The 27,505-nt window shown below is 40.0% G+C and overlaps 1 protein-coding gene across 1 annotated transcript; it reads right to left on the bottom strand.

Annotated features, from left to right (window-relative positions):
• Positions 1 to 1,914: 1,914 nt before the first annotated feature.
• Slc26a3 (solute carrier family 26 member 3) lies at positions 1,915 to 27,505 on the bottom strand. Its single transcript, XM_026778845.1, has 20 exons — positions 27,375 to 27,505; positions 26,727 to 26,866; positions 24,663 to 24,773; positions 24,263 to 24,426; positions 22,440 to 22,604; positions 20,849 to 21,001; positions 20,240 to 20,322; positions 17,219 to 17,366; positions 17,003 to 17,116; positions 16,823 to 16,900; positions 13,517 to 13,612; positions 12,083 to 12,189; positions 10,572 to 10,641; positions 10,385 to 10,477; positions 9,002 to 9,097; positions 8,338 to 8,571; positions 7,397 to 7,451; positions 5,116 to 5,258; positions 4,941 to 5,006; positions 1,915 to 2,831 (listed from the first exon to the last, which is right to left on the bottom strand). Exons 1-20 carry the CDS (start codon positions 27,503 to 27,505, stop codon positions 2,808 to 2,810), a joined length of 2,271 nt encoding a protein of 756 aa, XP_026634646.1. The 3' UTR covers positions 1,915 to 2,807.

Here is a 27,505-nt window from a genome sequence, read left to right on the forward strand (position 1 = left end):
GCAACCAGTGCTCTTAACTACTGAACCATGTCTCCAGTTCACAGCAACTTACATTATAATTCAAAAAATTTTGTAAGCATTTGCTTTCAAGGTATAGTGGTCAGAAAAAAAAATTTCGCCCTTAAAAATTAATTACCAAGACTGAAGAAATTGCTCAGTTAAAGATCACTGGCTGCTTTTCCAGAGGACTCAGGTTTGATTCCATAATTCTAGTCCCAAAGAATCTGATGCCTTCTTATGGCACAGATGTACATGCAGCCAAAACACCCCTACATAAAAATGTTTTTTAAAGTTGAATTACTAGATTAAAAAGACGAAAATTATAACCTAAAATTATAAAAAACAGTACAATTCATAATCGCTGTGTAAGTTGTACTTAACTGTACAATGTTAAATTAGTAACTTTGGGAGAAACAGCATGTACCTATACTATTTCTGAGTTAAGCCCTACCTGTAATCAGTTTTTAGGCATTTTAATTTCTTTTGGGAGTAAATGTTTCTTAGAACCTAAACTAAAAACTGCATGGTGTAGACTACACAGAATTCCTGACAATTCCTGCAGCTATATCACCTGTCCTCTTTGGATCTTGTTTTAATTTGCTTTCCTAAAATGAGAAGCTGAGCTGGGGTGAGGGAAAGGAAGTGTGCTCCTTTAGTCCCAGCGCTTGGGAGATTTAAGAGAATCAGGAGATGGAGGTTACCCCCCGGCCACACAGTTCCAGACTAGCCTAGAATTCATGCATCCTCATCTCAAAAACCGGGAAGTAAACAAACCCTAACAATAACAGCAGCAGTGTGTGTGAGGCCATGAACTCATCTGACACCAAGAATCTTCACTATGTAAGGGCTATTTTGAGAATTAATTATTTTATGTGGGTTCTAGTCAGGATTTCCTGACAGATTTTTTCCCCCTTTCGAGCTTGAAGAATAGAGGCATCATTCACAGAGGAGAAAAGATGAAAAATGGAATGTTCAGGGCAGTTTCAACATGATGAAATTCATGGAGATGCTACAAAAAAGAATTCTCCCCTTTTCTGTTCATGCATTGTAGTGAGTCAGGCATTTGTAAGTGATGTACAACTGTCAGGCAACAAAGCTAAATCTTAAGATAATTTTGGCAGGTATTAGTTCAGTTAATTTCTTAATTTGAGTAGTGCATCTGTCGCTAGCTCTTTAATTTCCTTTTCAATGTTGCTCTGCTTTCTTGAAGTTTGATTTCCATCTCTGCCAGCACAATACTTTACGCTCTCTGACCAGGGGTTGGATTTCTGTACTAGTTTCAGTATTGGCTATGAAGCAGACAAGATGAGGCAGAGGGCCACAAATTTCCATTCCTCCAAACCACTCTGAAGAGAAAAACAATTGAGAATGAATTCATTGAGCCTGTTAAGATGTTAAGGTTAACTGTGTTGTGATAAGGGCACGGAGGACACCAGGACTGCCGGGAGTGTCATTGCCTGGGATAATACAACTACAATATGAATTTGAATCTTTTGCCCATCTCCACTTAAATCAGCTCCTGGGAAGGAATGCTCTTATCCTGAGATTTACAGAGGGTTTGTGTGTGTGTGTGTGTGTGTGTTTGTGTGTGTGTGTGTGTGTGTGTTCATCCTAGAACTGCACAAAGTCCAATTAGATAGTTATGATTCAGAAAGCTGAAAGAACACTGAAAGTGCCATTTCTCTTGTTTTTAGCTAAGGTCACTATTTAAATAACTTTATGCTGCTTTTCTGTACTTTAAGTCTAATAGACGAGCCTTTCTGGGTGGTCTCAGGTAAGGATGAGCTCGAATTTGACAATAGGTGTTTAAAACAATGGGATCAGCTTTCCCTTTCATAGGGTAGTTTGGTGTTTGGTTGGGGGCACTGAGTTGTGTGCTGCTGCTGCTGCTGCTGCTGCTGCTGCTGCTGCTGCTGCTGCTGTTTAATTTCCAAGTGTCATGTGAGTAAGTGCACATTTGCCACAAGAACAAGGCCACAAGGGCACTGAATCTCACCAGCAAAAAGCTCAGCAACTCCTCCCCTGCCCTTGAGTTATAAACAAAACTTTTCCTATTGGCTTCTTTCCCAGTGAGGCCAGGAAGCAGTGACTCTCTGCTCACCTCTCTTTACTCTACCTTCTTGCTTTGTCATTTTATAGCCCCCATTATCTTATATGGTTTTCATACCAGGAAGGGAAGTAAGGAATTGCCTTGAAAGACATTTACATAATACTTTCTTATACAGTATGAGAATGAGTGTGTCTGTATCTAGATAGGTTAGAAGCCTTAAAAACTGGGGTGATAATAAAAATCTGGTCAAAAAAAGTCCTTTTACCAAGTTCTGTTGAAAGGTTCTCATAGCAGTGTTGCCACAGCACTCAAGAAGGGACCCACAGCAAACATGCTTCAGAAGGCCAACAAATTTAGTAAAATAGCACACACCTGTACAGTTTAATTGTTTAAAATAGAGATATATTAGTATGACCTGTATAAATTAGAGTCAAAGCAGTGGTGTAAATACACCATAAAACATTGTGCATGAAGATAATGACTGGGATAGGAATCTGTTAATGCTACAAAAATACATATAAACAAAATATTTTTTCTACCTTTGTTAAATCTACAAGGCAGAAAATTAGGAATATGTACATAATTTCTTACTAGATATGTGAAAAATATACCATGCTAGAACAATCTCGTTCCAAAGTTTGAAACATAATTCTGTCAAATAAAAATATCCTTCATACAATGTATGAACTTAGCAATAACTTTCTAGGTATAAAGTTGTTAATATGACAGATGAGAATCCTTCTGAGTTGTATCTTGATTAGAATCTCGTTTCAACTGGTACCTGGAAGAAAGCATAGTTTTTGTTTTAAATATTTGTTAAGTTCCCTTTTCAGCAATTCTTACTTTGGATCTAGAACCTAACAGTTGCCAATATTTTTTTTTATCTTTTAAAATAATTTATTTTATGTATTGGGTATTTTGCCTGAACGTATGTGTATAAATCATATGCATGCCCGATGCCTGCAGAAGCCAGAGGAGAACACTGGACTTGGGATACAGATGACTGTGGGCTTCCATGTCACTGTTGGAAATTGAACCCGTCCTGGAAGAGCTGCCAGTGTTCTTACTGAGTCATCAGCATAAAAAAAAAAATCTTCAATGACCTTCTGTTGCTGCTTGGTTAGCATGGATCCATTGCATTGATTGACATGCTTAATTTGCGTCTGTTTCAAAGACCTATATGTAGCTTAAGCAAAATAACAATACAATATGTTGCAACAGTGTATGTCCTTATATTTGTTTTGGGTCACCCAAGCTCCAAGAAGACTTGGATACCAGTCAGTCATCTTGCTTTAAAGTTCTTTTTCATTTATTTATTCATTCACTTATTTAATTGATGAGGAGAGAGGCATGCCATCGTGTATATGTGGAAGCCAGAGGACAAGTTGACAGAGTTGGTTCTCCCACCATGTGGGTTCTGGGAATCGAACTTAGGTCATCAGGCTTGACAGCAAGTGCCTTTTGTCTCTCTGCCTTCACATTCTGCTTTTACCCCACAGCTGGTGGCCTATCCACAGCTATTGTTTTATTTTCCTCTAAGCAAATCCAGGAGCTGGTGTTAAATTTTATTTTATTTTTCAATATGGGAAGCCAAGGTACGTATCATGTGCTGACTCTGTTCTGATTTAAGTACTATTCTTAGACTTTATCCCTTAGTGCTTGATGACAGTTCTGAAGCTAACCTGGGTGTGGCCTGCTCTGTTCTGCTCTCGCCCTTCCTCTTCACCTTTGCTATTTGCTACCACTCCTTGGTCCAGGGTTATCTGACCCTATACCCTGATTTGTGTCTAATCTGCATTCCTGCTTGCTGTTCTTAGGAAATACCACCAGCTCCCTCCTGTACTTGATGACAGTCATTAGATTCTTCTTCAGAGACCTTGGTCAGCCTCTAACTGAAGTGTAGGAGTGGTCTGCTGTGGTGGCGCAGGACTCAGGACTTGCCAGCATCAGTTCTTAGGTCAAGTTCTGTTGCTGCATTCAGTGTGTGACCATACACAATGTAGCTAAGTTCTCTGAGTCCGTTTACCAACACTCCTTTGTATGCTGCCCTAAGGATTTAAAATAATGTAACCTACCATGTCCTGGGCTTACAACAGAAATCACTTTGCCTATACTATAGACATTGCTTTAACAGACTGAATTTATTAGAAATGAATGTTCTAGAATAATTGGAGCTATCCAGTTAAATAATTGACAACTCATTCTAGTAAGAAAGGAAAGGAACTTAGCTTTTATGCTGAGCTAACCACTGTTCTAGGGACTTCCATGTATCTGTATGTCTGAGGGTGCTCTACTATTTCCCGGCTTTGATGGACAGACAGAGCAGTGGCTCTCCTGCCTTATGGGACCAGAAGGATAGAATAAGACCTGGTTTGAGAATTCTATTTCAACTTTGAAACCTGAAAGAGATGTGCTCAAAGCCACAGCAACTTGTTATTTCCCTCTTTCTTTTTCTCTCCCTCTCCCTTCCTTCCTTCTTCCTTCCTTCCTTCCTTCCCTTCTTCCTTCCTTCCTTCCTTCCTTCCTTCTCATCTGAGTTTGTATTTCATCAAACTTCCCCATGAAATTAGGCAGTATCGCTTCAGTTTCCAAGGTTGATATACAGAGGCTTAAGTAGGTATTAGATTTTCCACAGATGGTGGGAGAAATACTGCTACTTAAAACTGTATGTGTGTGCATGCAAAACGTGTGCATGCAAGGTCTGGCCAGTGAAAGTTGGTTCTTTCCTTCCATCACGAGGAGATTTGGGTTGTCAGGTTTGGCAACAAGCACCTTACATGATGAACTATTCACAAACCCATATAAACATATATACATACACATGTATATATGTGTGTGTATATATTTGCTCTGAAGTTTGGATGAAAATAAAGCTGTTGAAGAACCATACCTGACATTCTCGATTACGTAATCCTCCATTTGTATTTACGGTAAAGTCATATTTCATTTCTTTCTCCTAAGAAAAAGAGTGAAAATAGGGATCAGGGATCAATGTTTGTATTTAGAGGACACACTTGAGTATTGGTGATTATCTACAACTGTGAATGTCATCAAAGCACCTGTACCTGGCTGGGATTAAACTTTGAAGTGCTGTAGTCCTTCTTCATCAAAATATGTAAAACAGCGTCATGGATTGTTAAGAAAAATATTGAATCTGTGACTTCATCATCAAAAAATGCACACCGAACAAGTTTGTCAATGAAATCATCTGAAGAAAAAAAAAGACACTGTATTACTTAAAAAAGAGACATGTTTCCTCATGAAACTGCCAATTTAAAAGTCCATTTGAAAGTGTATATTTTATTGACCCAGGTTGACAAGTTACATGTGTAACTTGTGTAACTTTCACACATTTAATGCTCTCATGTGGAAGGGATGAGGAAAGGGTTCAGCAAGAAACCTCAAGTGGCTCCCAGAAGAAATGGTTGCACTTTTAATTATGCAGGGGCTTACTGAGTTAGTTTCCTTACTTAGTGTTTGCAACAAGTGTGGCTGTTACCAAAAACCTGCGCTCTAATTAGAAAAAAAAAAAAGAAAGAGACCTGTGTGTTGTGCTGAGGTTTTGCCCGTCAGATCGATTATCTACCAGTGACTTAACTGTAGCCCGTTTTCTCAAGCTGCTGGGTTTTGTAAAAATATCTTCCTTAGCTTCTCACATTACTTTCCCTATTTTCTTTGAGAAATCCCACACTTATAGGCACTAGCCAACATTTGTTTGCACAGATCACTCAAGCAAATATGACCTTATATCTATTATGTGCAAAGTTCCTGATAAGCAATAAAAAGGTAAATTGGACTTGAATCTCACAAAGAATATTTATACATAACTACTACTGACAGGAAAGGTAAGACAGTGGGGGCAAGGAACAGTCTAGTTTCCCCCGTTTTGAAATTTTTTTAGTTTTAAATACAGCAACCAGCACACAGTAGGTCCTCACATTGTTCTGGTAAGTTACAATAGAGAATATGGACTATAGAATTTCTGGTAGCAGGAGAAGGCTATTTCCTCTTGGCGAGCACCACGGTAAATTGTGCGGAGCTATGGCGCGTTACAGTGCTTAGGATTTAGACAGAGGTGGAGAAAAAGAACGAAAAAGGATGGGTGATGGTGTGGAAGTTCATAGAAAGCTTTTAACAGACAGGGTTCCTGAAAGAGCAAGGGAAAAGAGGAAGGAAGGTGATGTCAGCATCACCAGGCAGCAGAGGCCAATGGGAATAAGGTCCTCCAGTAAATTAACAGGTTACTGAGATTGCAATGATTCAATAATGCTACAATGGAGATTGGAAAGGGCAGGGAGAGATCATATATACCGAACATGTATATCAGGTGGCTGAGACATCCAGACAGTCTATATATTGGTCTCGGCTATGATTTGGGCTGGAGATACAGTGTGGGGATTCCTTAACACATGGATACTTTTGACGTGAGTATGGAGGAGATTAGTTAGCAATAGTTCATAAAATCACAGTGGTAGAAGCAGGGGGAAAGACATACTAGGCCTCAGAGAGTCGCTGTAAGAGGAAACTGTGTTGTTATGAGAAAGGAGAGAGACATTAAAAGAATGGGCTCAGAAGTCAAGTAGGAAGAGTTTTAAGGTCACATACTCAAGTAGGCTTTAGAACAGGCTTTAGTCTTGGTAAATTGAATATCAACCTTGGATACCTTTGGCAAGAATGGTCTTACCAGCAAAGGGAAGCCAAAGCCAGGTTGTTTTGGCTGAAGAATGCAAGGGAGAGAGGAGACAGCAATGTTTCCAGCAAGTTCAGAGTGAAAAGTAGTTCACACACTTGCTCATTTGCTACACCCATGAAATGAGGACGACAAATCATAAAATTCATTTAATTACACATTGACAGCAAAACATAAGCCTGTGGTTTCTATGGGAATTTTTATTGACTTAACTGGAAATTCAGTTTACTTTTTTTCCCCCCCGAGACAAGGTTTCTCTGTAGCTTTGGAGCCTGTACTGGAACTAGCTCTTGTAGACCATGCTGGCCTCAAACTCACAGAGATCCCCCTACCTCTGCCTACCGAGTGCTGGGATTAAAGGCATGCGCCACCACCGCCCGGCTCCAGTTTCCTTCTTTGTGGATCACATGTCATACCTGTTCTTTAGATGGCCTGCCTACATTGACTGTGAGCCTTAGGTGACTGATCATTAAATACAATCAAAAGAATCTGGGCTGGGGCTGTTGTATGAGGCCCTAGTTCCATTTCCAGCACTGACAGAAAAGAAAACATTGCTTTGTCTTTTACCAGGCACTTGGGAGGCTGAGGCCAACCTGAACAACATAGCAAGATATTGTCTTCAAATAATAAATAAATAAATAAATAAATAGACTTACCGTCTGTTCCCACAATGTATACATCTACCTTGATCCTAATAAATTCTTGCAAAATCTGTTAAAACAGAAGATATAACTATTTTGGGGAAAAGTTTTCACTTGTTACAAACAAACTATTACGGTAGCTTATGAGTGATTATTTTCAAAACCATTTATAGTTTGGAAATAGACAATAAGGACACACTAAAGTTAAAAACAAGGCTGCATGATAAAAAATAAACAAAACCCCAAAGGGAAAAATCATTCTCAGTAATAAGTTAAACATTCTTCAGAAAAGGATAAGAAAATGTTCTCTCTCAAACTCCCAAGATCATCTCTGATTCAATTTCAACACAGTATGTTCTATGGAAACAACTAGAACTTTCCAATTTTCTTCTTTTTTCTTTTTCATTGGCTTTTCAAGACAGGGTTTCTCTGTGTAGCTCTGGCTGTCCTGGAACTCAGTCTTAGACCAGGCTGGCCTCAAACTCACAGAGATCCACCTTCCTCTACCTCTTGAGTGCTTAGACTAAAGGCGTGCCCCACTTGGACAGGCTAGAACTTTCTACTCATATAAAAACAACACACAAAATGGTCCATGTGTCATTCCTTGTTCCCATGCCATAGATAGCAGCTGGATGTGTCTAGTGCCAAGGAGCAAAGAACAAATGCCAGTGTGTGTGTGTGTGTGTGTGTGTGTGTGTATGTGGTGTGTGTGTGTGGTGTCTGTGATATATATATATATATATATATATATATATATATATATATATATATATATATATATATATATATGTACATGCTTATATGTGTGCATATCTGTGGTGTGTGTGTATGTGTGCTATACATGCATGTATGGTGTGCACTTTGTGTGTGTGATGTATGTGTGTGTTTTCTTTCATACATACAACTTTTATCATTAGTAAATGTTTCATTGATTCCATCAAGAAAACACAAATTACCGTTTTGAGACCCCTCATTGAGGAGATGTCAAGGAAGGACACTGCTGAAAAATCGAGGATGAGGCTATGGAGGCTGATTTTAGGGACGGTGATGTTGAGAGGGAGATCGGCATTCCAGTCTATCTCGAAGGGCAGGTCTGTGGTGTTGATTGGCTGATCCAGCTCTTCTATCTGGTTGTTGTCCAGTTCTTCATCAGAGTCTTTAAAGCCATCGGAGGTGCATATGAACCCTTTCTGCAGGAGAGGGGTTGTAACATGTAACGGTTCTGACTGAAAAGCTGTAGATGTCATGGAGAAGCAGGAGTGCCTGGAACTTGGATTCAAGTTGGGTCAGCAACAGGATTTGTAGATGCTTCGTACTTTTTGCTTTTGATACTCTTCCCAGGAAAAATGAAAATTCTTTTAAGGAAGTTCTCAAAGATGCCATTCAAAAAAAGGGCATTAAGACTGGCTCAAGAGGTAAGTGAGCTGGCCATGAGGCCATTGGACCCAAATTCAATCCCTGGGGCTCACATGGTGAAAGGAAGGAGAAGACCAACTCCTACACTAATCAACACATGCAATGTGTTTATCTAGAATTTCATTTAAAGCAGAACCAAGACTTTGAATTGTGCTTTACTAAAAGTTTTTATCCCAAATACATGGAAATGTGGTCAGAACTTACAGGTGTTACTTGTATTAGGCCTCGTTTCTGCAGTTTTCGGATTTTCTTCAAAGCTTTATTGCGTTTGCGTAGAACTCGAAGTGGGCTAAAGCCGACCTGAAAATCCAGTTACTGTGTTACAGGGGAACTGAGCATCCTGCTACTTTCAGAACATCGTGCTATTTAATGATAATAAGGGTTAGCTGGAAGGTACTGGAGGTTCGGGACACAGGAATTATTGAGTTAAAATTGATATACCATTTTAGAAACAATACCACCAGCAATACTGAATCAGGGATATGGTTTGCTTAGTCTGCATGCAATTACCAAATTTCATAAATGTTCATAATTTACCCACAAATGATCTGTAAAAGTTTTAAATTTTATTTTAATATGATTTGTGTGTGTGTGTGTGTGTGTGTGTGTGTGTGTTGGGGGGCAACCAAACTCCTAGGGCACTTAATTTTCCTAATTTTCTTTTTGTCAGGTGTAGGTGGCATCAAAAAGACTTCTATTAAAGCTTTTAAGATTACATTAAATATATATATATAGTTTTTTAGAGACAGAGTTTCTTTGTGTAATGGCTCTGGCTGTCCTGGAACTTGCTCTGTTGACCAGGCTGGCCTTGAACTCATAGAGTTCTGCCTGCCTCTGCCTCCTGAGTTCTGGGATTAAAGGTGTGCTCCACCACTGCCTGGAGTGTGATTAAATTTTTTAAAGGTGTATTCCAGTACAATTTTATAGTTTTGATATTCAATTTGGGGCTACTTAAATTAATCATTATAATTGGGCACAAAGTAGGTTAAAGGTGTGTCTGAAGAATAAATAAATGTGCTTTTTTGTTCAGTCTTTTGAGTCTCACTATGTGGCTCTGTCTATACTGGAACGCATTCTGTTGACTAGTTGACCAGGCTGGCTTTGAACTCATTGAGATCTGCCTGCCTTTGTTTCCTGAGTGCTGGGATTAAAGGGGAGCTTTTGTCTCTTAACTTTAAAAGGTTGACCCTTGGCTTCCTTACCTGAATGCTAAATGCTGACTGTCGGATATCCATGTACAACCACTATCCTGAATCTCCTTGGTGATGCAGTCAAATGTTAAATGTTTCCCTGTCGTTTCTGGCTTGCTATCCCAAGACAATGTATTAAAAACCAGCTACCTAGTGCCATGAGTAAATATTTTTACTTCAAAGCAAATTTAAAAACTAGGATTCTATCTTGAGACTCATAGGAAGAAACTTACTTCCCAACATATGAATAGATCCCTTTAAAATAGTTTCACCTACTCTGAGGCATGCAGACTAAACATTGACACAGCTCAGCATCAACATACAAGAAGTCAATGACCTTGTTAAGGAAGAAACACATTTCACTCCCAGATAGTCAGACTTTTTTTTTGAACCTTACAGCATCAATAAGTTTCTGCTTAAAGAAACGAATGTTTGCAAAGTAGATTGGAGATGGACATCTGAAAATTTTCACTCCTTCTGGCTCATACACCTACAAGACAGAGGAATAAGATGTTTGGTGAGTCCTACTGCCTTCATTTGACAATATTTTAAAACATCAAAGACAACTATGTGGTCTTTCTTACATCAGCATAAATTTTCCTGTTCTTGTAGATATTGCTTCTTCCAACATTAGCCAGTGTGCTGCATTTTGGACTGTAAGAAAAAAAAATACCACCCAGTAAATCATTCTTTCATATCTTAAGCCCAACACTGATGTGTTTCTAGCTTTTTAATACAGGCTTCCTTTTCAAAGTTGAAAGGTAGAAGAATCTTCATTTCATTAGGGACCCAGGGACTCAAACACCGTATCTTCTTGTCCCAGGGCTTTGTAAACAGTGACTCTTCTCTACTATGGTACAGTCTATAAGCAACCCCATAAGACCATGGCAGGTAGGGTCCTACTCAATTGTACAAATAAGGATGACCTGTACAAAAAAATGACTTGCCCATGTGAACATTCAGTTTGTCTCTGTATTTTATGGAACTCCAATATGGAATCCAATTCGATAAGAATACAAGGTATAAAAGAGGGAAAGAACAACAGGATGAATTTCCATGCTGGTATGTTCCACTGCTCAAGAAATAACTCTAACTATAGTAGCAACTTCTGTTTTAGAACCCCCAATTCCCATTTTTCTTGCAATTACACCATGTATTCCAGCTAGGCTGAGTGACCACATGGTGGTGATATTACCTGACAAAGACTTAAAAATCACAAAAACACTTTAACTGGATGGCTTTAAGAAAGAAGAATTACAATTTTTTTGTAGAATTTTTGTACTTGGGGTCTTTTAGAAGTTCTCAGTCTCAGCTGAAAAGGAAGACGGAGACCCCTCCCCCAACTACCTTAGAACTCAGGCTTCTAGCTGTCTCATTTTTGTGCTTAGCAAGTCTAAGGCAGCAACACTAAACCTGTTTAGGACAGAATCCCATCCTGTTCACAGGTGAGCAACATAGACTCAGAGGTGTTTGCTAGTTCTTTGAACCTGTATCAAAGCAGAAAGCAGGCCAGCAGCAGGTATCCTCCTTCAGTTCTGGACCGTTCTACTGTTCTTCAAGACTTTCGGTGGGGTGGCTTGGGGGAGGTTATATTGGCCAGTCTTTTAACAATAACTTTTTCTGTGTAACAGTCCTAGCTGTCCTGGAACTAGCCCTTGTAGACCAGGCTGGCCTCAAACTCATGGAGATTCACCTGCCTCTGCCTCCCAAGTTCTGGGGTTTAAGGTGTGTGCCACCACCGCCCAGCTAACAATAATTTTTTTAGATTTACTTATTTTAATGTATGTATATGAATGTTTCACTTATATGAATGCATATGTACTACTTGTATGCCTGCTGTTCAAGGAGGCAGACGGTGCCATTGGTTCCCCTGGAACTAAAGTTGTTGTGGGTGCTGGGAATCAAACCCAGGTCCATGGCTAGAGCAATAAGTATTCTTAACCACTGAGCCATACCTCTGCCTCATGGTCAATCTTATAGATATGCATGCCTATCAAACACATTACTTTTCTCGTAGCCACTGATAATTGTTTTTGCTCTTCTAATAGGGCAGGTCAAAGCTTGTGAGGTTGTGCAGAGCTCAGGGAAAACTTACAATTGGGTCCTGAACACAATAGTCAGGAGCTGGAAGGCCACACTAGCTGCCAGGCCTAACCCAAGTCCCAGGACAATGGCGAAGATGAAGGTCATGATCCAAATCAGCTGTAAGAAGAGAAGGCAACAGGCACACTGGGGTGTAAGGAAGTACAATGTTGTAGGTCTAGAGCTAGAGAAAACACAAGTGTCTAGGGCCAAAGGCGCTGCTTGGAAGTTGTTATCTGGGTCCAGAGAACAAAGTGCCTAGAAAGACATGTCTCAAAAGGTCATTTTATTTCTGCTGGCTCAGAGCCGGACCACAGAAACTCAAACAAATAAATAGAAAATCTCTACAGACTGTGCTTATTTCTATTCTGTCCAAGCACAGGTTGAAGAAAGGGGATTGAGTTACCATACCAAAAATTCCAGAATAGTTCACCTTTATAACTTAGCAAATTAGGGTTGGAATAAAGCAATAGTAGAGCACCAGCTTAGCATGTGGTAGGCCCTTGGTTTGATCCCCAGCACTGAAAACACAAAACAAAACAAAAAAACAAGCAAAGCCCAGCAGATCGACTGGTACAGCCTGTACTAATCTCAGGCTTTTCCTATTGATTTAATTAACAGCTATTATCTTTACAAAAACTCCAGCATGCTAAAAGTGGGTAAAAGTAACACACAGTGATCTATCAGGAACACAAGCTAACTGAATGCAGCTTATTACTTTATGTTCTTGTAGTACCATAGGATATGTCAACAAGAATTTTTATACTTAGACTTTGACCCTGATTAAATTATAAAGTCTGCATTTCAGGCAAGTTGAGAGCAAGTACAAACTTCCCTAAAAGAATGGGTGTTCCAGAGGGAATGTTCAGAATTTACACCCTCCTCTGGTTCTCTGGAAACTAACGGATCATTTTAAAAAAGAACAGAAGAAACATGTGCTGTAAAATTGAGAGCACTTCTGTGGTGTTCTATATAACCTATAAGGACTGTGATGACACATCGGGGAAAGCCCTATACTAGTGTTTTAGGAAGCACGTTATACTTCCAAGAACCCATTTATTTATTTATTTATGTTTAGTTTTTCGGTTGTGTGCATATGAACACGTGTGTGCTTGTCTGTCTGATTGCCCACAGACCCAGAGAGCCTAATCCCCTAAAACTGAGTTACAAGTGGGCTGGCCTCAGGCTCATGCTCTCCCTGCCCCAGTCTCCAAGTGCTGAGGTTATAAGCATTATCTCAGCATATAATGCCACTGTCATTTTAAGTTAAAAATCACAGGTAATGAGCAGTAGAGTGCGCAGTTTCAAGACAGGAAATAAACTAAGGTTATTGCAAATAGACAACTAGACACAAACTTTCACAACACTTACCATATATACATTTCGCATCAGCATTAAACTACCATTGTGTGTTCTCATTTTCTCAAATACTATTGTAGCTACTTACACAATCGTATTTATCCTTCTTCCACAATCTGCCTATCTCGGCAAACTGCATCAGCATTCCCTTTAAGTTTCCAAGTGCTAAAGCTGCCAGGACGGACTGTGGAAGACATAAGCAACAGATGTACTTTTAAGTTAATCAAATGAACCAAACAGAAGCAAAGGTGAAGGCTACAGATAAGTGTCTTAGTAGGCCTCAAAGTATATCAAAGGACACACCCTTCTCTGGTGTGCAGTGCCCGACGGACCAGGGTGTGGCTCTGACTTGTTTCTCTACATGAGGTTGTCCCCATTCCAGTGACAAGAGCTGAGCAGATTGTTTGGCTGTGCCATAGATGAGCTAACAGCAGTTACAGCTGTCTATCTCCTGGATGGAGAGAGGTATATCTTAAGGCCTACATGTGAACCCTTGAATAGCATGTTCCCAAGCGAAGCTGGTTGAACCTGTCACAAAGACACAGGGGTTGCCTTTGGTAATGGCAACACTCAAGCTGTTTTATAAAAGGAAGCTAACAACCAAAGAATGGTTCACAAAGGCCTGAAGCAGGCTCTGAGACCACACAGACCACAGCGCCTCTGTCCCCAGAGCATACTGTGGTATATGTGTATAGAAGAGGCTTAATAATTAGTCACTACATGAGCGGATGAGTCAATGGATTTATATTTCCCAGTCAAGGACTGACAACCCACAACATAACCTTTTAAAAGTTCCAGCACTGACACTGTTGGGTGGAGGATTCACTAAGAAGATCTTAGATTGTTAGCTCAGCCTGCCACATACCATAGCTCATCATTTTTGGTGTTTCACGTACTGTACTTAGTCTTGTGGGAGCTGTTCCAGCTAACAACAACAACCAAGCTAAATAGTAACGTATACCCAGGATCATCTGAGTCCAGCTCAATGGCCAGACACTTCCCTACCTACACTTCAATTTTAATTGAATTAATTTTAATTGATTTAATCTGAGCGGAGTGTGCGATTTGTGTGCTGAAGATTTTCACACCACGAAAGCACAGCAACCAAAGGAAACCAAACAGGGCTTTCACTTTCATGTCTTGAAGATGGTTTAACTGGCCCAGGTATTTTTAATCTTCCCAATTAAGTTTTTTTTATTTTAACATTTCGGTTTATTTGATTCACTGTGAGAGTAGAAGTCACCATTTAAAAGAAGTCACATTAAAGGGGGGGGGGCTAGAGAGATGCTTCCGTGGTTAAAAGCACTGGCTGCTCTTCCAGAGGACCTGGGTTCGATTCCCAACACCTACAGAGAGCCTTACCACCATCTGTAATTTCAGTTCCAGGAGGATCTGATGCCCTCTCCTGGCCTCCACGCGCATTGTATGCATGTGGTACACAGTTACACATGCAGGCAAAACTGATAAAACACATAAAAGATAAAGTCTAAAAAAATGTATGTACAAATGAACACCATCTAAAAATGGAGAAAATAGAATAAAATTGGTAATTTACCAAATAATATTTTTCTAGTGTCAGTATCCTGGTTTTGTTATTGTACTACAGATATGAGTTGTCATCTCCATGGTGAATGGTATACAGGGTTATATTGTACAGTAGGCTTCCTTGTTTTGTAGGAGTTTAGAAAATATTCAAATGTCTGGCTAGAAACACTGTACTCCCCAGCATTGTTCCATGGAAAAACAATTTGAAATAACTTACGGTGAAACATACATGCAGCAGAATACTTTGTAAGGAATACACTAAGTGCACAGAGAAACCATAGGTGAGATGGGGGCGATTTTAGAGTTTGTGCACACTTGGGTTTGGTACAGCTATTGCTCCTTGCAGTTCTGACTTTGTAGGAGAAAAAGAAGCAGAGTCATGACTCTGGCAGCCTGAAGATGCTCCAGACAGGTTTGTACAGAATCAACCCCTGGGTTCTCTACAGAGGTTGCTTTAATTAACATTCTAGACAAGGTCCTTGAGTACAAGTTATTCAAAAGGGAGAGAGAATTTTAAGTAGTGATGGTTTCTTCAGTGTCTCCACAGTGATGTGGCCAGTAGAACCCACAATTTACATGTGGAAGAAGCCCATGGGGGCCTCTTCTCTATAGAGAGGAGCGTGTGAATTTGTTTTTATTGAGGCATACTTTTTTTTTTTTTGGATTTTTCGAGACAGGGTTTCTCCGTAGCTTTTGGTTCCTGTCCTGGAATTAGCTTTTGTAGACCAGGCTGGCCTCGAACTCACAGAGATCCGCCTGCCTCTGCCTCGCACTCGGGTTTAAAGGCGTGCGTCACCACCGCCCAACTTGAGGCATAAATTTTTTTTAAAAAAAAATTCTTTACTGCTGATGTCTTGACCTCTGTCATGACATTTGTTTTGAAACTAAGGATTTTGGTGTGTGGAAGACACGGTTTTGGCAAATAGTGCTTTATATTGTTTGGACCCAAATAGCAAACAATAGATATTGGGGAGCTGAATCATATCTCTGTTTCCTTTGCAGCCAGAACTATAATGGAATGTTTGGATAATAATATTAGTATCTTAGTGATCTGGGCTAAGTCTCCATGAGTGTTACATCACTCATTGTCACAACTACTCAGCCTAGCACGTACTACTTCATCCCATTTACATCTGGAGGACTTGAGGTTCAGACAGGTTAAGGCATTGACCTCAAATCACACATTTAGTAAGTGGCAGAGCTAAGATTAGAAGACAGTCACAGGGCTTCTGACCCACTAGTGTACTCCTTTAAATCCTATTAATACCCCAGAGGGCAATGCACTTGTGTTTACCATAATCTGTGGTTTCCAGGACACTGGGACAACTTAGAAGTATTAAATGAAACCCAAACAGTTACAGACAGGGAGCTTGAGGGCAAGAGGTTAAGTTCTGTGTCTGACTGTTTACTCCCATCCTACAAGCTGACAGTGTTGGTTTTGGAGCCAAACCAAACTCCGTGGAGCTGCAGGGCGTGTTCCCAAGAACAGGTGCGGAGCTGGTAGCACCACTCTCTACGTTAGATAGAGGGATTGATGACCTCACCCTTTAAGAAAATCTTCACTTTAGTTAATTTAGGTTGAAACTGCAATGCCAGAGTGCCTCCCTGCCTAAACATTAATTATGTTCTGCTCTATGCACCCGCAGAGTGTAGAGGAGATAAAGCAGTTTGGGTATCTGCATTCCTGACATTCATAAAAGGCTGCCAGGAGAAAGGAAATCTTGGTCCATAGAGTGTTGACTAAGGAGTATAGCTAAGAGTTTGTCATTAACTCATTTTCCCTAGCACAGTTTGTGTTTTTAGAATTTGAGAGTTAGGTTTAACATGTCAAAGGAGAGAAGAGAATTACCTTTTGTAGTGGCTGCAGAAGAAATCCAATCGCAACAATGACAATAAGGACAATGACAGCCGAGAGAAGCCCTGCAACCTGTGAAGATGAAATAGTTCTCATGACAGCTGCTGCTTTCTGTCTGGCTTGGGCTTCCTAGTCATCTGCACTATGCTGGCCTTGCAGGAAGGGTGTGAATACCTGTGTTTTGCCTCCTGTGCTCTCCTGAACCCCTGATCTGGAAAGGGCTGTGCTCCCTGCAAATCCTCTGAACGCGCCAGTGAATATGTTGCTTATTCCCAAAGCGATCAGCTCCTGTGGAAGGCAAAGGAAGAAGCTTTTCCTAAAATGGTCGCTTTCAGAAAAATATTAGGTGCGTGAAATGTTATATACCGAGTTAGACCCAGCTAGGCTTACCTGATTGCCATCAATTGGATAATCGTATTTGAGAGAATAGACGCTAGCAACTGAAAAGGCCACTGCAAAGCCAACAATCGCAATTCCAAAACTGTCTCCTATGGTGTCTTGAAAAACTTCCACACTGGGTGTAATAGGTGGCTGAAATCTGAAATTGAAAACGAGCGAAACTATTTGCCATCAACTTATTCAGAAACTCAAGAGATTATTGTCAAATAAATGGATCTATGCTGAATTGTGTCTTTTTTTTTTTTGAAATATGGCCTAAAGAACTTGGTTGCATCAAAAAGTTTGGAATTTCCCTTTTTACTATTATTAAACAATGGTGTTTGGATTGACAAAAGTTATAACTCCAGTCTGACAATAATGGTAAGATGGATATGATTTTGCCAGTGTACTCAAAATATCACATGTACTCATATTCCCCTTCAGGCAAATGTCTTAGATTCCACCTGTTGTCATGATGGGTTTCAGAGCATTAATTCCAGTGTCCTCAGTAGTTATCCAGGACTGAAGGTTCTTTGAGCAAACACAGTTCTGGGATAAGGAAAGCAAAACTCTTTTTTCCATTAGTAACAGTAGCTTTTCATTGAAAACACTGAGAGGTGGCCTTAGGTTTTGCCCTGTGCTGTGGGGAACTGCTAGGGTTCACCACACCTGGAGAGAGCAAGTTTCAGTTTAAGGTGGCAGGTGTATCAGAGACAAGTGTGCCTCACAGGGGATACTTCTATGTCTGTGCTCATATACTCAGGCAGTTCAATATATTTTTCAGTTGTATTATAAAAGCTCCGTGTCTCAGACAACAAGGTCCTAAAGCGCTCAGATCCTGTCAGCATCTGCTTCAGACCTGAGTCTGAAGTACATAACTTTTTGGAAGTACATAACTGGACCCAGTCAACTGTGTCTGAATTATTGTTTCATCTTTTATATCTCTGATAATAAATACTGGGTTGTAGTCTTGATAAAGCATTAGTATTCCATGAAAGTTAGAAAGGTGGATTGGAACTTTTCCTTTTTCGTTTTTTAAAAAATGAACCTGATAGCAGAGATACCTGCATACCATGAAACAGACTATGCCTGGAAGATGACACAGCCTCTGTGTTGTTCCTTTACCCTTTCAAGCCACTTCCCTTGGGTCATGTTGTTTGCACATATTTAGTGTGTGCAAAAAAAAATGTGACTCCACAAAAATAATTTCTAAAGTAGCATATCCATTAGAAGTAAACTGGCAAGAGTTAATAGCCATTATCTTCAGTAGTGGTCTACTTGCAGTCAACAGAAATTTAAAATGTTTGCTTGCTCATTTAGAAAAACATTGGAATGTATTGAGACACATCAGGTACCTTGTAGCCAGCAAGTAGTAATGTTTAACTTGAAGCAGAAGTTGTGCTCTTAACATACCACATGCATAAATCCATTTAATACTTTCAGAATATTTACAATTTTTAGCACCTTTTCATAACCAAGTGCATGGAGGTACCAGTTTAGTGAATTTGCCCCAGGACAGGAGGTATATCAGAAGTCAACTTCAGGGGCTCTGGAGCTGGAGGACTTGGCCACCCTGCCTGCCTGGAGAATTCATGGTTAATAAACATGAGGTGCATTTTCCCTGCCCCACACACCTGGTAGGATAAGTGCATGCATATTTAATATATTTACTAAATAAGAATTATCACTCAGTGATCTCGTTTAATCATTTATTTTGAAAACATTCTACTTCTGCCAAGCTCCCCTTTGATTTTTGCATTTGTTTATTTTCTGATGGGGTTTATGTCTCTAAGACATTTAAGTGAAGTTCAACCACTAGAAAATTGCAGAGTAAGAAGAAGCCCAGAGACAAACTTTTCCAGCCTCATTTCTCACAACTTCTTAAAACTAAAAATAAATAAATAAAAATAAATGAGTTTTTAATTAAGTGGAACATATGAAGATATGCCAACAAATATATGTAAGTATATTTGTATAAATATATGTTGTTTTAAAAGCCACATATATTTCTACTTTTAAAAGAACTCAGCTAAGCTTGGTTGTGGTGGCTCATGCCTTTAAAACCAGCAGGTGTATCTCAGTGAGCTTGAGGCCAACCTGGTCTACAGAGTGAGTTTCAGGACAGCCAGAGCTGTACAAAGAAATCCTATCTTGAAAAACAAAAACAAAACAAAACAATTCAATTATGTTAAGGTAGATGTAGATATAGTGACTATATATATAATTTCTGTAAATATCAAATACTTATTAAGCCTAGAAAAAGGAAAATCATCTTTGTTTTTTCTTTTTTTAAACTGGAGAAAAGCTCTCCTTGGTAAGTCAAAAGTCACCAATACTATCTGTGGCTAGAGGTTAGAGAAAGAAAATAGCATAAACCCATGCTCCCTCTCAGTCCACTAAATGTATAGGAATATACTCTCAGATCTTCTTGTTGAGTTATCTCTCTAGCTTTGTTCTGAGTGTGATCTAAAAGAAGGGCAGAGTGTGCTGCCTGGATTACTCAGCTGTTGTGCCTTATGTGTGTCTCTTGGGAGTTGACTCGGGTGACCTCAAACAAGACACTGAATATTGTTTACAGGAAAACTGTTTTCAGTTGATGCTTCTTTATATGATTTATCTTTTTGATCTTTTTATAATTTTCACTTTTTTATTTTATAAAGATGTGTGTGTGTGTACATGTGTGTACCAAATGAATACAGATGTTCACTGAGGTCATACAAGGAGGTCACGTACCCTGGAAGTAGAATTCTAATAGGTGGATGTGGGCTGCTATGTTCTCTGCAAGAGCAGTGAGTGATCTAACTGTTTTCAGTGAGCCAACAGTTTTCACTCTTTTGAGTCTTTGACTGTCTGGTTTGTGAGTTTTTCTACAAGGAGACCCTAAGTCTCATGAACCTTGGCATTCTTTTTACTATTTGCTCAAGAGAGAGTGTGTGTGTGCCAGGATTTCTCAAGGGGGTTGTATGATTCTTCTAACTTTTGTTGCTTTCTTCACTGAGTACTGAAAGATGCCAGCATTGATGATACACTTACCCTAGAGTCATGTTCCCAATCACAGCCACGCCAAATTTTTTTTCAAAGTTACAGCCGTAGGATACTCCTGTTGCAATTACAGTCTGCAAAGTTCCAAATTGCCCAAATGTGAGGTGCTATTCAGATTCATACTTTGAAAACACCGCCATTGCCCCAAGCCTGCTTGCTGCCAAACCTGACTAACTGAACCTGATTTCTGATGTCCTCTTCGTAGAACTCCTCCCTGCAAGCTTTTCTCTGACCTCCTCATATACCCGACCCTAAATAAATAGATAAAAGTAATAAAATGGTCAAAAAAATTAATAACCTCTAGCCTAGACCTGGGTACCTCTTAAGAAGCCTCAAGGCAATTCTAATTTGCATGGGCATCACAGCTTAAGCTTGAAGGTCTTTTTATAGCCTGTCTATGGAGCTGTTGCTGCTTCTGCCTTGGAAAGAAAAAACACAGATAATGGGAAGGAACTGGTAAATTCTGATGAAGACAAATTCATACTATATGCTAAACCTATAATGGGAGATAGTGCCTGTCTCATGGCAACCTGGTGTACAGAAGGCTTTCTTTCCTTAAAACTAGATTATGAATGAAAATTTTTTGATGACAGTCAATACCATGATGAGTTCGATGGGGATAGGCACTGGAAGCTTGCTTCTGAAGCGCTGATTGATCTCTTTAACAATAAATACAATCACGAGAATGATCACAGATGTCACCAGGTCTGCAATGTTAGTCTTCTCAATTTGCGTGAAGACTGACTCCAGGACCTACCATTAGAAGCACAGATGCACTGAAGTCCTGTGTGAATTCATAATGCAAACACATTTCTCTCCAAACAGATTAAAGCAGATATGAAGACAAAAGACTGGCACATAGCCACAGCCTTTCTGTGTTCAGCGGCTGTGAACCATGAGCCCTCAACCTGCAGGGGCTCTCATGGAGACACAATGAGGGTGAATTAGCATAGCAGAAAACATTGCTTTGGGGATGTGTCTAAAAGAGCTTTAGCTAGTATCAAATTCTATGGGGTATTTTCATGGTTTTACAATGGATCTCCTCTACCCCTAGGTCTCATTGGCTTTTTGTTTGTTTTGTTTGCAGAGCTGGAAGTTGAATCCAAATCTAAGGTCTCACTCACACTATGCAATAATATGGTTTTTTATTTCATAGAATTTGCTACTGTTCTGTCCAAGGAGTCATTTCTAGTTTCTGAACATTTTTGTTTGTTTTTTAAGCACATCCTTTCACAATACAGACCTTCTCTGGGTCACATGGAAAATGCCTGTACTATGCAGAATCTACTTCTTGAAGAAGTATATCCACATGTCCAAGACAGCTCAAGCATACCCAAGTTGGATTTCATGCACACCCTAGTTCTGGAACACTTCTGCATTGGAGTGAGGTGCTGCCTCAGAATCCCAAAGACTATGCTCCAATAAGGACTGAAGATACCACCTGCTGGAAACCTCATAGGGTGCCACTGTTTTGTGCAGCATTGCTTACTAGGTCCCAACAGGCTAGGCCAAAACAAAATGGAGTCATTCGTGCTAAATGCTACACAACCAAGCTGATATTTCAAGGGAGCAGATTGATTCCAAACAATAGTTTTTCACCCCTAACAAAAGGATTACCTTTTTGTTAATAGTTTAATAGGATAGTTGTTTGTCTCTGCTTTAATCTGTACTAGAATGGGGTTTGGGAAGGAGAGTAGCTAGAAGCAACCTGTCATGAATCAGTCAGGTTTCTGTTTTGTTCTGTCTAATTCCCACCTTATCAAACTCACAATTATGCTATTTCTCAGTGGAGTTTGAGACCAAAGAAGACCATTTTTGAGGATAACAGAGAGAGGTGTCAGTGTCTAAAGTTCTGGTTAATGTCTCAAAATTAAAAAAATAAAGTTGATTAAAAAGGAGAAATTGAATATGTCTAAAACCTGTCTCCATATACATTTTAATCCTTTTTTAATACATAATATCTTAACTTGATGTTTAACTGTACTGAATTGCAGACATGGAATTTCATATACCTCTCTCTCTCTCTCTCTCTCTCTCTCTCTCTCTCTCTCTCTCTGTGTGTGTGTGTGTGTCAGGGGAGGGGACTGGCCTTGAACTTACAGAGGTCCACCTGCCCCTGTCTCCCATGTGTTGGAACTAAGACCACCATGCCTTGCTACTTTGGTATTGTTGAAATGACAGGAATACTTACTTTGAAAAGAGAGAATGGGTCACTATGTGCTGGAACACTCAGCTGCAGCATGAATTTCAGTTGAGAAACCAAAACATGAATGGCAGCAGCTGTGGTGAAGCCACTGATTAGGGACTCGGATAGATATATCACCACAAACCCTATCTGCAGAACTCCCAAGAGCAGCTGGAGAGAGAGGGACGGAAGTCTTTGTTAGTGTATTAGAGGTGCACATCAGCAAACCAAAGGCTCACACCTAAGTGCTTTAAAACATGAAGTGGGGCCCATAAAAACACTCCTTGGAGAAGTCAACGCCTCTGCCTCCTGGCACACCTACCATTCAGGATTGTCCTTGACCTTCTCTTCCATTCCTCACTGAACACATTGCATGGTGTTCAGTAGTACATAAGTCCCACGCCTCCAGAAGTATCAGACCCTTCAAGGACTTCCTTCTTTGCCTCCTCATTTTTAGGTGCAATATCTTTAGAAGACTCACCATGAGCCCTGAACAGCAAAATCTTACCTCCAACAGTCCTCACAATTTTTTTTAATTGGAGCATACATGGGTGAGTGCAACAATTTACTCAACTTGCTTAGGAAACATGTGACTAGGGCTAGCAAGATGGTTCAGAGGGTTAAAGTACTTCCTGCCAAGACAGGTGACCTGAGTTCAATCTCTGGGTTCATCATGGTGGAAGGAGATAACCAACTCCCAAAAGTTGTCCTATGAACCTAGCCCCCCACATAAATACATAGATGTAGAAAATAAATACATCACTATGTACTGCATGTTAAAAGCATAAGATTTTAGCCAGGGAGCAAAGGTGCTTACTGTCTCCAAAAGCATCATTGCATACAGTGAGTGTATTAAGTGGGTTCCACTTCCCCCAGACACTTGACATGTCTTCTACATCCATGTCTCCAAAATACAGACAGAATCGACATTAGGTTCCACTTTTTTACATTCAGAAATGTGTGAGAAACAAATGACCACAAAGTTTGTCAACAAGCTACACACTTGTGTCTTTACAAAATGACTTTTCTTTCTTTTAGAAATGATTTTAAGGGGGTTGGGGATTTAACTCAGTGGCAGGGCGCTGGCCCATTAAGCACAAGTCCCTGTGTTCTGTCCTCAGCTCGAAAAATTAAAAAAAAAAAGAAATAAGGGAAAAAAAAAGAAATGGTTTTAAGCAAAGATATCACTGGAATTTTAAGTAACATGTTAAGAAACCCGTGGCATTTGCACTGTCCGTGATGGTGCTGTCCCTGGAGATTGGAAATGAAGGTGCAGCCTCACTATAATCTTTGTCATGTTACTTCCCAAGTCTTTTATATGGATAGTTTAAAAAGCAGAGCACCATTTTTTCCCAACTAAATTATAGTTATTAAGGCATTAGAAAGAAAAACTTCCAAAGCTACTAGTGTCATTATATAGTTACTTTTGGTAATGACACTGATTCCAATATATTTTTATTGAATTAAGCATTTCATTCCTTACTGTGCATGCCTTCATCCTGCCACTTTTTCTTCTATCTAGATTGTGTTTATCTTTTTGTGTCTAGATCATGTTTAGCCTTTGGTTGTGGTTAATGACATTTCATAAATATTTGGGGAGTCTGGGAGGATCTGGGAGGAGTTAGGGGAGGGGAGAGAATAAAATCATACTTTATATACAATTCCCAGAGAATAAGTAAGAACGTTATTTAAAAATACTTCTAATGGTCCACACAATGGGGGCATGCAAACCAAAAGATGAGGAGGAGTCGCAGGAGGAGTAGATACAGAAAGGGACCAGTCAAGACAAACAGATTTTGGTAGAGAAATTACACTAGAATTGGGCTCACCTGAATGATTCCAGACAGAACAGTTACTGATGCAGCCACCATTATCTTCTCCTGATCCTGTGCATCCAGGGAATCGTTTGAGGACAATTCTGGAGCTGTATTGCCTCCCGAGGCCACTCTTGTGACTACAACTCCCACCATCATACTCAGAACTGGAAACGGACCTAGTTAACCAATGGTCGATGACACTGTCAGTATTGTGCCTCCCTACCCCTGAGTTGCCTTTCAACCACAAGATTACATAATACAAGCTACCGTGTATAATCAGCCTTACCCATAATTCTTTCAGAAAACCGTGAGTCTTCTGAATTTTGCGCAATTTGGAATTTACGGTGAGTTTCTAATAGGATTTATGAAGAGTGACTAAAGCCAGCATAAACTGGTCCAGTAATTGACTTACCCACAGATATGTGTCTAGAAGTGCCCAAGAAAAAGTAGGTTATGACGGGGAAAAAGGCTGCATACAACCCGTAGGAGGGAGGGATGTTGACCAGCAGAGCAAATGCTAAACCTGGAAAGACAATAGTCGGGTCTTTAGTTTTCATCAGGTTCTCCTAGTAGTTTAGATTGGGTGTTTAGCACATTAACTCAAAATGTGCCAAAGATATAAATACAAGAACTAAAACTAACATCATTAAAAGAATCTGAGTGTGAATCTTTGCAATCTTGGATCAGTCTCTCAGAAAGGCTACACACAACACAGGCAATCAAAGAATTGAAAATAAAAATGCTTCAGTGGGAACACAGATCAATGAAAGAGTTCCTGCCTAACATGTGGAGTGCTCTGGATTTAATCACAGCACTGGAGAAACAAAAGCAGACTCAAAGGATGCTCTCAGCAAAGTGAGAGCACTTGCCTAGCATGCAGATTACCTTAGTTTGAATCCACAGTACTGCAAAATAAAAATGTTTAGGGAACTAGGCTGCAGCTCAATGTAGTGTATTTTCCCTGGGCTTAATATATTCACCCTAATCACATTAAAGACACAGGAAATGGCTATAATGGGTCATGTTTTATGCTGGGCATGGTGGCACATGCTTGTAATCTTAGCATTGGGGAGGTGGAGGCTGATTAGGAGTTTAAGGCCAGCCTCAGCTATTTGAGACCTGTCTCAACCTCCCTTCCTCTCTCCAGTTTTTAAAAGAGAAAGTGAAATGATAACGCAGAGGGTGAAAAACAGCTGTTGGCAAATATATATCAGATGAATGTTTAGTGTCCGAATATACAAGTAACCCTTGCAGATCTACAATAAAAGACAGGGTCTCATAGTCTAAGGTGGCCTCAAACAAAAAGCTATCTAGTTTATAGAACCCCACTGCCTCTACCTCCTTGGTGCTGGAATAGCAGGCATGGAACCCAGCGCTTTGGGCATAATGGGCAATCAGTCTATCAACTGAGCCACATCTCCAGCCTTGGCAACCCACACTTTTAAAACAACAAGGAGAACTAGGGGTCTAGTTCAGTCATATGGTTCTTGCTTGGTATGTGTCAGGCCATAGTCTTGATCTCTCCAGTACCACCCAAAACAAAACAAAACAAAAGATGAAGGATTTGAAAACTTTTTTTCCCCAGAGACATGCAAAGGGGTAGTAAGCTCAAGAAAAGGACGGAGACTCAACAAACATCATTAGCTATCAGAGAAAAACAAATCAAAGCCATAGTGAGATGCTACTATTCACTTACTACAATAGCAAAGTAAAAAAAGATAGCAAGCAGTAAGGTGTGGAGGCATCTGAAGCCCCGTGCACTGCTAGGAGGAAATATGCAACAGTACATCTATACAAGGGGTTGAACACTGAGCTGCCATGGGAACCAGCATTTATACTCTGAGGGAAATATCCAAGCAATTTAAACATATTTTCACACAAAGAGCTGTACACAAGTGTTCATAAAAGCTCTATTGATCATTCCCTCTGAATAGAAATGACTCAAACATGCAATGAAATGTGGTATAACTCTCTGAGTAGAATATTGTCCTTGTTACAATAGGAATAAACTGGAAAGTATTATGCTAAGAGGTAAGAGTCAGATGCAAGGTGCCACATACAATTCCATCTGCACGAAATATCCAGACTAGGAGAATCCACAGACACAGAAAGTGTTAAGGCGAGGAGTGGAAGAAGGCGTGTGAGTGTCTACCAAAAAAAATTTGGTGTGTGTGTGTGTGTGTGTGTGTGTGTGTGTGTGTGTATGTGAAGGGTAGGAAGAAGAGAAGCTAGTGAAAATATGCTAGAATTAGTGATGCTAGATGCACAACCTGATAAACATACTGAAACCATGGAATAATACATATCAAAGATGATGTAGCGTGTTGGTAGGATGCAAGCCTAGCATTTGTGAAGCCTTGCTCTAGCACACACACACGTACACACATGAAAGAATTAAAAGGATGAATCTTGTGATATGTTAATTATTTATTTAATATAAAAGAAAAGGTAGAAGAAGAAAACAGAAAGCAATTACCTTGCAGTACAGCCACTAGCCCGGTGCTGATGCCAGAAACGATGTCACTCAAAAGCCATTCCTTTATTTTGTATGCTGGTAACCAAGATGCTATGGGGAACAAAGACAGGGCAATTTTCTTGGCCTTTTTTGAGGAGCAGCTGAAAACATTGAAAGCCACAGAGCAGTGAATTAATATCATATTTTAAGTTTGGTTCCTAAGAGTATGTAGAAAATTGGCAAAGATGACATCATTTTAAAGATGAAACTGGTGATTTAACTCCCACGAACAATCGCCTTTTTTGCCCCTGCCAAAAGCTTTGGTCACTACCAAACAAAGTTTTTTAAAAGGAAAATGCCAGCTTTTCTTTGGCTGTAACAGAATTTATGTACCACCCTGAGCTGAACTGTGCAGCATTTCAATAGCTAATTTGCCTGCTTCCATCGGTTAGTCTCTGACTTGGAAGGGCTGTGTTTGTGCTGCTGCTGAGATGGTGTGTTCCTTTTCCCATTTCACCTCAGGCAGGGAATAAGAGGTTTGGAAAGCCAAGACTGACAGATTCCTGGAGCTATGGACTAGAGCCAGAAAGGAAAGCATGAAAGCCAGAAAATTTAGGAGAAATTGAGCGTTTCTTTCTTCCTCATTCCAGTGCCGTAAGCGTCTCTTACCTACAACACCCTTTGAGATGATCCAGGAATGTCTTGTGGTGTCTGTCTGCCTTCTTGAACTCCTCGCCAAAAGTGTTTGAGGAATACACTGGTCTGGCCACTACATACTGGTTTCCTATGGCTTCGATCAT

This window comes from Microtus ochrogaster, chromosome 1 (assembly GCF_000317375.1).
Source record: "Microtus ochrogaster isolate Prairie Vole_2 chromosome 1, MicOch1.0, whole genome shotgun sequence".
NCBI lineage: Eukaryota > Metazoa > Chordata > Mammalia > Rodentia > Cricetidae > Microtus > Microtus ochrogaster.

Excerpts from the sequence above, each read along its gene's own strand:
- Slc26a3 (XM_026778845.1), bottom strand. The coding sequence starts at position 27,505 with ATGATCGAAGCCATAGGAAACCAGTATGTAGTGGCCAGACCAGTGTAT. Across the intron at positions 17,367-20,239 it reads ATTGGGAACATGACTCTAGG|ATTTCAGCCACCTATTACAC; the intron begins GTAAGTGTATCA and ends TTTCAATTTCAG. Across the intron at positions 10,478-10,571 it reads ACAGGAAAATTTATGCTGAT|GTGTATGAGCCAGAAGGAGT; the intron begins GTAAGAAAGACC and ends TCTGTCTTGTAG.